The sequence below is a fragment of the Perna viridis genome, chromosome 8 (assembly GCF_037379345.1).
Source record: "Perna viridis isolate PV_CMFRI_1.1 ecotype Kerala chromosome 8, ASM3737934v1, whole genome shotgun sequence".
NCBI lineage: Eukaryota > Metazoa > Mollusca > Bivalvia > Mytilida > Mytilidae > Perna > Perna viridis.
Genome location: NC_142452.1, coordinates 41,119,985 through 41,132,672, shown reverse-complemented (window position 1 = coordinate 41,132,672; position 12,688 = coordinate 41,119,985). Strand labels below are relative to the sequence as shown.

Genomic DNA, 12,688 nt, shown 5'->3' with positions numbered 1-12,688 from the left:
TTTTGAAATGACAACCATGAAATAAATGGAAACTGACAACTATTACCGTTTATAACTCAATAATATGCCATTATTAAAATAATCAAGTCGTGAACGTTATTAATTGAAAACATTTTCTCTATACATGTAACTTTACAATATAGTTTTCATATTTCAGAAAACAAAATCCAAAATGCAAAAATAATAACGACACACTTATCTCCAAAGAATTGTGCATATAAGCGTATTATTGACATACTTGAGATGACCTCGCTGATTTCCAATTTCGGATGGAATTCGGTATCGGGGTTTATATGAAAAGAAGTTGTAGCGCCCGCATATTACCTGTATTGATTTTATAAGTTACTAAGGACGATTAACAAACACCACAAACTATAAACAAGTAATCAGAATCTTGCATCTGCTAAAAATACCGACCCGTAAACAGACAGAAAACTACAATACTACACAGAAACTCAATAAAATTTGGCCACCGGGACTACACATGTACAGCTGACCCTTTACAAAAAAGCTATTTTTTTATTTATTATCATTTTTTTTAATATTTTTTTCCTCACAAAATATAGTGGAAACAAATCGATTGCAAATATATGCCAGTTTAGAATTAATTGAGTAAAACATACACTATTGCATGCCAATCAAAGATGCAAAGCAGTGACCTCTTTTAGTGCATAACTTGCAATATGACACCTTCTGTACTTTGAAGCATTATATACGTATAGATTGAATCGGTTACAGTGAGCCAAGCAAGTAAAACACATAAATATTATCCGACTATAGTATTTAGTATACATGATCAAGTAAATAGTACAGGGTTTAATACTTTCTGTGTCCGGGTTTTTCGCCATTCGATCCCAAATAATTTGAATTTAATTCGAATGCACCTCTAGTTTACGATTCAGGAACTCATAAGTTCAAAAATAAAAAAAAATATATATATATATATACCGCTGACTTTTGTATTAAACATGTCACAAGCATAATATGATCATAAACTTAGTTTAATCGCGAATGAAAAAAGGATTCTGTACTCATGTAGCACATGTTTGATTGATTCACAATATATTATAAAAGTAAAATCATCATATTTGTTTTTCGTTTTTATCCAATTACTTTTGAAGGTAAGTGTTTGTATGATATCATAAGGCCAATTCTGTAAAATTTTAAATTTGAAAACGGTTCAGTAAGCTTAAACAGTATCTCTATGGGATAATATTCCCATTTAATGAGGAATGGGGCAACAAGGCATGGGGAATGGGGCAATGGGGAATTGAGGATTGTGCAATGGAGAATGTGGCATTTTGGAATGGGTTATATGAATAGGGCAATGTGGAATGGGGCGATAGAATAAATTTGATTTGTCAATCAAAAAAAAAAAAAAAATGTTCTGCCTTTTTCCGCAAGCAACGTACATATCATAATTCTATGACCGCAATTAAAAAGCTTTTTTTTAAAGTTTGTTTTAGAATAATTTTTAATGATTACAGGTGTCACATTTCATAACTCACTGATATCTTTTTAATATTTACCGGAAGTACATTTGTACAATATTAAATTTATGGACATTTTAGATTGAAAATGTTCGTGCTCATCCGTTTTCTATACATATGTCATTTATGAAATTTGGTACTGAAATAATTTTGTGTTGCAAACATTCGCATTATACGGAAAAAGATATATCACAACCATTAACATAATATTGATATAGACAATTTTAACATTAAAACAAAATTAGACTTATAGGTAAATAAAAAGTGTTCGCACACATACACTATGCAAAAATATGTCATTTTGAAGTTTTTTTTAACTGAAATATAAATGTCACAACCACGTGCACCAACCGGACACTGATATTGCCATTCTTAATATTTTAAACAATAATTTTGAACCATTATTGTAATCATAATTATTCACACCCTCACCCACTGCCGAAATATGTCATTTTTGAGAACTTTGATTGAAATTAATGTGTCACAGCCAAACACATGATGCTTATTATGATAATTTTAATATTTTGTTTTACAATAATATAAGACAATTAAGGTAATTTCAATTTGCACAAAATATCTCATTTTCACGTATGGAGTGTTCATATCACAACTCATACGTTATGCCAGACTTTTTGTATCGCGCTAGAACTCTAACAAATAGGCTTCTGGAACAGGGTTATATTGATACAAGATTGAGGTCATCACTACAGAAGTTTTTTGTGGTCGTCATCATGAACATGTGGATCGTTACGGTGTATCCATCTGCACCATGAAAACTGATTTATTCAACTGGTCATAATTTTCCTTTCTTCGTTTGTCTACCCCGGACTTGACTTTTTATGAGCAACTCGGCGGGTGTTTCTAGAAAAGCAGAGGACGCTTACCCTACCTGTGCACCTGGTCCAATGCTCCCATTTTTTAGTGGAGTCTGAATTGCTCATTCGCTTTTGTTACGTCTGTATGTATGATTTTAATTATTTTATGTTCTTTGTTGTGTATGCCTGTTTTTTATGTCTGGTTTTTGTCCCTGCTTTACATTATTTTTTTTTACCGCTATGGCCTTGGTTCCCTTGATTACTTTTTCATCAATTTGGTTCTAAATATATGCACTCATTCACTTTCCAAACATTTCTCATTTTCAAGAATTTGGTTTGAAAGAAATGTACTACAGCCATCAACACAATATTGATATTGACAATTTGAACATATTTTTACAATTAATTTAAACTGATGGGTATAGTAAATTTGTTCGCAGACAGTCGCAATCATCAACCGAGTACTAATATGGCCATTCTTAATATTTTAAACAATAGTTTTATACCATTATTGGACGTAAAGTTGTTCGCACCCTAACAATCTGCAGAACTATTTCATTTTAAGAAAATTAATTGAAATTTATGTGTCACAGCCAAACATATAATCCTTATTTTAAAACTTTTAACATTTTAAACAATAATATAGCACCATTAAGGTAATTTCAAGTGTTGACACTTATTAAATTGCAGAAGTATCTCATTTCCATGAATTTGGTTAGAAATATGCCAAACAACAATCATCAAAAAACTAAACTAGACAATTTTAACATTTTTAAAAATAATTTTAGACTAATTGAAATATTAAAAGTGTTTACATTTTGTCATTTCGAAGATTTTTGACTGAAATTTAAGTGTCGCAACCACCAACCGAATACTAATATTGCCATTCTTAATATTTTAAACAATGATTTTGGACCATTATTGAAAGTAAATTGTTGCACCCTTACATTCTGCAGAAATATGTCATTTCTGAGAAATTTGTTTTAAATTAATGTGTCAAGGCCATATACATGATGCTTTTCTTTACTATTTTAACATTTTGTAACAATAATATAAGACCATAATAAGAATATAAGGTTATTGTAAGTGTTCGTGCTTATTTTATTTTCAAAAATATATCATTTTTAACAATTTTATCTGTAATATATGTTTTACAGCAATCCTCACGATACTTATTTTGATGATTTCAACATTTTAAAGGATATTTTTAGACTGATACGAATATCAAAAGTGTTCACACACAGTCACTTTGCAAAATTATGTCCATTTTGAAAAAAAAAAGACTGAAATATTAATGTTATAACTCTCAACTGTATACTAATATTGCCAATTTTAATATTCTTAACAATAGTTTTTTACCATAAATTGAAATTAAAATTGTTCGCATCCTTACAATCTGCAAAAAAAAAGTTTTTTTTTGTTTTAATATTCGTCTGAAATTAATGTGTTGCAGCCAATCCTTCAATTTCAGTTTCCGCTATATAGATGACGTGATATCTTTAAACAATCATAATTTCGGGGATTTCATACATCGCGTCTACCCAAAAGAACTTGAGATAAAAGATACTACGAACACTGTGAAGTCAGCTTCATATTTTGACCTACACTTAGAAATCGATGGTAAAGGAAAACTATTGACCTAACTTTACGACAAACGTGATGACTTTTCATTCAGAATTGTCAACTCTCCTTTCATCTGTGGCAACATCCCCTCGGCTCCTGCGTATGGAGTGTTCATATCACAACTCATACGTTATGCCAGAGCTTGCCGACTTTTTGTATCGCGCTAGAACTCTAACAAATAGGCTTCTGGAACAGGGTTATGTTGCTAAAAGATTGAAGTCATCACTACAGAAGTTTTATGGTCGTCATCATGAACTCGTGGATCGTTATGGTGTATCCATCAGCACCATGAAAACTGATTTATTCAACTGGTCATAGTTTTCTTTTCCTCGTTTGTCTACCCCGGACTTGACTTTTTATGAGCAACTCGGCGGGTGTTTCTAGAAAAGCAGAGGACGCTTACCCTACCTGTGCACCTGGTCCATGCTCCCAGTTTTTAGTGGGGTCCGAGTTGCTCATTTACTTTTGTTACTTTGTATGTATGATTTTAGTTGCTTTATGTTCTTTGTTGTGTATGTCTTTTTTCCATGTCTGGTCTTTGTCCCTGGATCACATTCTTTTGATTACCGCTGTAACCTTGGTTCCCTTGATTACTCAGTCACACACATGATTCTTATTTTGACAATGTTTACATTTGAAACAATGATATTATTCCATCATTGAAATTAAATTTGTTTGCACCCATGCTATTTCCAGAAATATGTTAATTTGTGGAACTGGGACTGAATATGTATACATTTGAAGAAGTGTTTCCCTATGTTAAATTTGAAATAAAATCAAGAATATCAATTTTTAAGAATAATTTTTGAAATTAAATTCATTCACAATTGATGCATATATCTATAGTTTTAAGAATATCTTGCTGGATTATTTCTCATGCAGCTCGGAATGGCGATAATACTGTAAACCATGCACATATCGCGTGATTACGAACTCGGCGGCGAGATTCTAAAATCAATATTGATTGCACAAAACTGTCTTATGTGTTTGGTCAAACATTTACTTCCCTTTTTCTTTTCCGAATTGGGAATAGGCATTGGACAACAGAAAATAATTCGATGCAAGGGGGGATGGAGCAATGGGGAATGGGGCTATCGGGAATGAGTAATGAGGCAATTGCGGATAGGGCAATATGGGATGGGGCTATGGGAGATAGGGCATTGGCCTATGGGGGAATGGGGGATGAAGGAATGGGGTATGGGGCAGGTGGGAGGTTTATCACATACAGGGACTGTGGTACACATTTTTATTATTCAGACAAAGTGCTAATTGTATGTTATCAATGCTGTTACTTCAGCATATTTAGTGAAATATTCGGTTGATCAGAGTCTTAAATTATCCAACAATCTGTCTAAGACAGACAATAAAGCCCTTATATCAGTTTAAAGTATTTTAAAGTTGGACGAAGCGAACACTGTTTAGAAACATTATATATTCTACAGTCGAATAATGTAATCGATTAAGGCAGATTTCACTTAACGTAACTGTAATTGGAAAATACAAGGAAACTCATTTTATCTTTTCCATTCAACAGCTTAGTCAGTTTGGTAATTGCATCGTACAGTAGCCAATACAGTGTACATGTTTTTGTAGACACTAGTAGTAAAATTATAATTGCTATTAATATTATAAAAAAAAACAAAAACAAAAAAAACGAAAAAAACAAAAAACAAAAAAAAATGGCTTCATGGTGTTCCTGTTCTATCAAATTGCTTATTTAATTAATACACTTCGAGTTATTTTTAGATGAAAGCAGTACTACTTCTGTCATTTTTTGGGGGCGTTTTCCTTCAAAAAGGGCCCACACCAGGTCCTCCTGTTCCACCTCCCACTTGTAGTAGCCCAAAAGAGATAACCGTGGAGAAACTGGAGGATGCCGGACTAAAAGGAATATACCCAAAGTATTTTATTTTCTTGTCGTTTGCCGGCGTTGTGCTAAGATACATATTAATTAAAATGATATACAAATCTTACATCCTTGTTATGACCCATAAAATATGAAAAGTAAACACCTTGAGCACATCATTAATATACAAATGGTGAAAAAATTGTATCTTTAAATCATTAAGTTATGAAACATACTTTGATAAATCAAAGTTAAATGAATAGAAGGTTTAGAATGAAATATCTTCAAAATCAAATATTCTTTTCAACATGTTCTCACTTTTTTTCTGAAACTCTCTCATTGACGATAAAGTTCTTCAAACTGCAAAAAAAAAAAAAACAAAAAACAAAAAACAAAACAAAAAAAAAAAAAAAAAACATTGTGTCAGGTCTGAACCATTGTAAATTAATAACGTTAGGTCATTAAACTTTTAAATTCAATAAAAACATTCAGATTACACCTGATTAACTTTATCTCAAACGAAATAAATATTTCAGGACCGAAATCATGAGGGCGATGCGATCAACACCCGGAATACTAAGTGGATTTTCTGCTGCACGACGGGATATTTTATGTGACTGTTACAGGTATATATGATGTACATTTTAAACATGGTTAATTCTTTTTTATGTAGTTGTTGAATTATATCATTACACAATCGTTGCAATTTTACGAAATGTTGAATAAGTCAAAAACATGTTGTCTAGAGATAAAAAAAAGTTGCAATTACTGTCGAATTTGTATGATGAGTCAACTTTGTTTCTCATTTGCAACAAAACTTTGGTCTTTGTTTTACTTTTAAAGTCCATGCAGGTGTGTTAAGGAGAAATGTCATAAATTGTCAGGGTTTCACCAACGAAAACGAGCTACTTTTAAACTCATCTTAATACCAGAAATTTCGTCAATGATCACATTTTAAGTATACAAGTTCATTATATAAAACTTCCCAAACACAAAGAGATCAACAAATGTGCAAATGTGCAATCACATGTCACATGATCGGTTAATCAAGCCTTGGTCGGATCACATAAATGTAAAAAATGCAGTAGGAAGATGACAAAATTGTACATCCAATTTTAAATAGTAGGTCAATGAAAATGTATGTTTTTCAAAAAGTGTTGCGGGAAGTGTGGCAAATCTACATGGAAGTTAAAACAAATGGCTCGTAACTTGCTTCTGATGAGATATTTTTGCGTTCTGTTGTATTTTAACGAATATCAAAACAAAATGCTACCGATAGAAAACTTCTCGCAGCAGTTGTCAGGTAAAATAAAATATTCTCTTTGAAATGAAGTGTAAATCACGTAAATCGACACAGCGCAGCCACTGCACTTTTGCATTTTCTAAACAATATAATTTTTAACAAAGCGACGACATTGAAACAAGCGCACTGGCGACCTCAGACACGTTGACATGTGACGGATACGTGTGAATAACCTATTCAGTTGCGACTACGCTTTGAGTTTCTTATATTTTTCTTTTATTTTGACAAATAAAACATGTTTCTTTGAATATTGCAGTTGTTTGTAGTATAACTTTCAGAGAAGTCAATAACCCGTGTTAAAGATGTCTCCTTTTTCTGCTGAACAAAACATGTTTACCCCGTTTGTATGGTATCTTGGAAAATATTCTATCTCTAACACTGTCTTAGCAATATTTCCTTTCATTCAAAATTTGTTATGACTTAACATTCTCCGAAATTTGCATAAATGAATAAAGAAAGTTTTTAAATATAACTGAAATGTGTAGCGGCTTAGCATTTGGTGTAAATGTGATATGTTAAGGCATTGCATAATTGTACATGCACAATTTGAACTCTCTTAAGTACTTGTTTTATAAAGAACAAGAGGTATCATCGTAGATATTTGAAGTTGATTTTATAAGAAGAGACAACATTGTGCTCCATACAAAATTGAAATAGTTATACTAATTCAAAATACAATTTGATTTGATAGTGATTTTGACATAACCCCACGTCCACACACACACACACACACACACACACACACACACACACCATAGTACCAAATAAAGTATCATCTTTCAAGGAATACATGTATATAATTCCTTAAAGGTGGTACATAATTACCTTTATCTAAATAAACGTGGTTTTTTTTAAAAGATGCTAGGGCTAAGTGTTTATACATGTACACGTATATTCATGCAATAGTTCAATGATTTTCTGTTATACAATGTGGCTTTGAACATACGTCAAGGTCGGTTTTAATATTCATAGTTAACACATGTATGATTTACAGGAAGGATCATACCTCTTCAAAGTTTGACATTTTTATTATATAAATAAAATATTTGTGATATGAACTATGTTTTTATATTTTAACATTTTATTTTCAAAATTAGTATGTATACATAACAATATTAAGTGAAAGCATAATTAAAGAAAGTTATGTTAATCGTATTGATCCCTGTACCTGTCCTATAGGATATGATTCCATTAACACCTCCATCCAGTCATTGAAATGCAGTTAAAATACAATTTGACACAAAAGTTCTTTCCAATGCACTTTCCATAGATTATTTATAACTACTCGTATATCACTACTACATTCAATTTCAATGTATATATACACATGAATTATGGCAAGTAAATGCTTCCTTCCTTCTGTTAACTTACAAACAGTTCTTGAAGTAAAAATTGAATCCTGCATCTAAGTTCCAGGGAATATTTATTCACAAGTAAAAAAGTCCAATTTCTTGTCACTCTAAGTTGAAAACTGTTAAAGTTGGATAATATTCTAACCCGAGATCCAACAAAGTCACCAAAATGATAATAATATCAACCATTTAATAGTAAGGTTGTACCGCTGTCTATGGGTTTGAAGCTTGGAGGTAGGAAATGTCTTTGTAAAGACAGTAATGTTATCAGTCATACAGTTTAATTTCTGGTCAATCATATAAAAAGCCACGCGTATAGCCACACGTATTAAAATGAGTTAATTAATCAACTTCACATGTCATTGAATATTATTGAAAGGAAAACAATATTTGCATCCCTGGTTAGATAGTCTGTTTAAAAGAAATACTTTACAAGTTGATTAAAACTATTTAAAGATTATATAAACAGACATTTACTAGTATCAATTTACAAATTTGCGATAGGGTTGTAATATATTTATCATTTCAATACACATTTCGGTAGATAAAGATTTTTGAAACTCTGATCATGACAGTTACTCGATGTATTTTAGTAGGTCAGTGATGAATGATCCCCGGCTCAGGCGGTTCCGCACATAGTTATAACCGTCTTTTATCAGAAATAAAGATAATTTAAGATACAACTTACCCAAACTTTGGGAAAATTGTTTTACTGGTAACAGACATAAGAATTCGTCGACGATTGAAATGTAATGTCTCGGTAAATGCAAACATGACGTTTCATTTGTTTAATGCATGTGCTCTGACGTTTCAAGCTTCTCTGTGGCATCAAAATTAATAAGATGAGGGGTCATTCAGTCGTTAATTTTATAGATTAAAAGAACTATTTAACACTATGAATATTTTTATGTGTTATGTACAAGGATTTTGGTTACTTCCGGAAAGAATTCTACAATCTCAAAACTTCATGGATTGTGTGCGTGATCAGACGTCAACAAGATGTACAAGAAAACTCCTTGACATATCTGCGCATACAAAGCGTCAAATTTTCGCACTGATAAATACGTTATATATATTATGTCGAGAAGACGATTTTATCCTTTGTAACATGATGTACGAATTTTGTTTCTACAAGGAAAAAGCCGAAACCTTCAATTGCTGCCAAAGATTTTAATAACGCCACAGCAGCAGAAAAAGGCAAACCAGGAGTACCCTTTCTACTATATACCGATACGTGTCCAGTAACCCACCACGTTTTTACTTTTCCGAACAGTCAAATGTTTCTAGGTAAAAAATGCTGGATTTTAAAACCATGGGCGGGATTGAAGTGTCCTCATAGAAGTTGCAGGTATGTCATTTTCTTACATTTAAATGTGACGTTCATATGTTATATGCAAAACGCATGATATTTAAACAATTTAACGATAATAAAGTTTCTTTTAAACTTAAATTTACGAAATCATTCTCAAATTTATCTCTTTCTAAGATGCACGAAAGTTGTGCTCTGAAAATTACAGTATGATTATTTAAAACATTTATCACAGTAATGGACCATTTATATATACAGTATTTGTGCATGTGGTCATCTAATGCTTGATAAGTGATAACTTTTTATAATCATTTTCCTCTGCAGATCTATAACTGCAGTCTTATTTACTATGTCCCACCGCTCCACTGTTTCTTATATACCTCATAGAATACGAACAATATCATATGGCATGAATATTACACATTTGAAATATGCAAAGTTTTTTTTTCCGCTTTAAATTTTAATTTGCAAAACAAGACGGACATGCGTAATAAGCATTGAAATGGTGTAAATCCTAGAAATATACCCTTTTTGTAAGATATTGTACTATTTATAATTATTCCATAATTTGTTTGTTTAAATACTTATGACAAACGATATGATTTTATATTTCTCAATAACAGATATCGTAGTTGCCGTGGTGTAAAAGCCAAAGTGGGGACAGGCTTTACGATATGCCGACCTACTAATTTGAAATGCAAGGCGTACTATATATGGTGCCCAGAATTGTTAAAGGTCTTCAAAAGATACAAGTGTTTTCATCATTGTTGTTCTTGTATGTTACTACAATGTGTTTGGCCTGGTCGTGGTTAAAATAAAGTTTTGTCTCTCACCTTTACCAACTGTTGTTTGTTTTCAATTTAACTCCGAATCATTGAGAAAAGAAGTTGGTTTGCAGATTGGTCTGACCTAAAATCTTAAATTATATATCAATGGGCTGATAGGTTCTGTCCTTGGTCAAAACAATAATGTTATTTCTTTTGAAAATTTAGGTAATGAATTTAATCAATTTGCAGGTCGTTGTATTTCAATCAGAACTTTGACGCCGATTCCCTTTATTAACATTAACTAAAAAATAGTGAATACAAAATTTTCAATTCCATGTCATTTTGGCATAACGACGCAACGCTACATTTATTGATATTTTCTGTTTTGTAACTTAAGTATTTCCATCATTTTCCTCGCGCTTGCCTTGAGGATCGTTGAGCAGTTACAGAGAACTGTCAACAACAAATTAATGGTTTTTAATACATCTACCAATGACCATATTATAAATTGCTAGTTGTATAAGCTATATTTTACACTGAGGATTGTTGCTACAAATACCAAATCTTAAAAAAAAATGAAAGGCAGTTTAAACACACTCATAGTCCAGGAAGTACAAACATACATCAGGGTAAGATTTATCAAAAATGATAAATAAATGAACAAAACCAACGTTTAACGCTAAAATGGAACTAAATACAAATACAATACTCATACAACGTGTAAAAATAGAAGTGTGTACCATCATCATCATTTTATGTTCATTGTATCATCCCTTTCATGTTCATTGGCTGAATATAGCTGAAATATTGCTGCTCGGGCGATAAACGTCAACAATCAATCAGCATGAAGGTTATTTCAAATGAAGCGGTACAATCTATCATTCGTTCCATAAAATATAATTTTAGTAGAAACAAATCGATTAGTTAATTATTTAAAACGATTGATGGCGTCATATTTGCATTATAAATTTTTTTTGTGATTCCAGAGGCATTGTTAAACTAGAAAACATTGGCAAGCCCTACGACTTCGTCAGTTTTCCATCTTAAGGGACATGCCCAAGAGTTTGATCGCTGACTGTATATTATACCTCAGATACTGGCTTGTGACATAAGTCAAACAAATCATTGTTATATTGACATCCTTTGCAGCTGTTAAGTGACAATAGGAACAGAGCTTGGTTTCAATTAGTTGTGTTCTAATACGGAGGCATTCACATTCATCTTGGATAGCTGGAATGATCGAATTAACAATTTGATCTAAAATCCTGACTGAAAGTATATTTATACATCACTGATACTCAAAAACAATGAAACACCTGTATACACGTGTAGTACTTGGTGCAAAGTCCTCATACCTTTGTAAAAAATAATATGTTGCTGTATGAATAAATTTATGACTTTACTTTTTCTTGGACACTATCATACATTTGTAGATTGTTATGGTGTATTCATATGCAACATAAAGATATCTGGTAATCGGTGTAGCAGCAATTGTTTCCTCTTTCTTGACATTATTTGAATATCTAAGCAGATGTGGACAAAAGCCAAGCAAACTTTCTTTTCAAGTGCATATGGGTCATTCTCCCAGTTTTTCGCGGTTGTTTATCTTTGTAATTTCTTAGCTGTTAGTCCTGATTCATGTGCGTGTATATGATGGTGTCTGTTTTTACTGTGCATTATCCTTTGACTTTGTATATATTGTCGCTGCCCGAATCATGTACTACATTATCTGGATGACTGAATTACGTACTCTAGTGTTATAAATCATAGAAAAGCATTTACAGTTTCATTGAAAATATGAAGCTTTCAAGAATATATTTATTGCACTTTTTTCTGAATTCATACATTTTAATAGAAGCATTTTAAAGATAGATACATTTTACGCAATTAAATAATAAAGCGATTTCATTAGTATTTATCTCACATTAACATTTACGAATGACATCGTCATGTAAAAGTTAAAAAAAGATCAAACACCATGTGCGAAAACAGATCAGACAATGCATTATATCTCGATATACACACATATAATAAAATATAATAATATTAATGAAAGTAATGCATTATCAAGACACTATAATGTACATAGTTATTCATATATAATGTATCCATAAGAATCATACAAATCCCTTTAAGTATAAGTAGCAATCAACCTACACATAAAAAGATAGCCTAGCAATATT

The 12,688-nt window shown here is 31.7% G+C and overlaps 1 protein-coding gene across 1 annotated transcript; it reads left to right on the top strand.

The window, feature by feature from the left end:
• The first annotated feature begins 1,064 nt into the window (after nucleotides 1–1,064).
• Nucleotides 1,065–11,825, top strand: LOC148610525 (uncharacterized). Its single transcript, XM_088595620.1, has 5 exons — nucleotides 1,065–1,121; nucleotides 5,675–5,829; nucleotides 6,311–6,400; nucleotides 9,565–9,777; nucleotides 11,492–11,825. Exons 2-5 carry the CDS (start codon nucleotides 5,675–5,677, stop codon nucleotides 11,550–11,552), a joined length of 519 nt encoding a protein of 172 aa, XP_088451746.1. The 5' UTR covers nucleotides 1,065–1,121; the 3' UTR covers nucleotides 11,553–11,825.
• Nucleotides 11,826–12,688: the final 863 nt, after the last annotated feature.

Coding starts and splice junctions, on each gene's coding strand:
- LOC148610525 (XM_088595620.1), top strand. CDS start 5,675: ATGAAAGCAGTACTACTTCTGTCATTTTTTGGGGGCGTTTTCCTTCAA. Junction 5,830..6,310: donor CTAAAAGGAATATACCCAAA/GTATTTTATTTT, acceptor TAAATATTTCAG/GACCGAAATCATGAGGGCGA. Junction 9,778..11,491: donor TGTCCTCATAGAAGTTGCAG/GTATGTCATTTT, acceptor TTGTGATTCCAG/AGGCATTGTTAAACTAGAAA.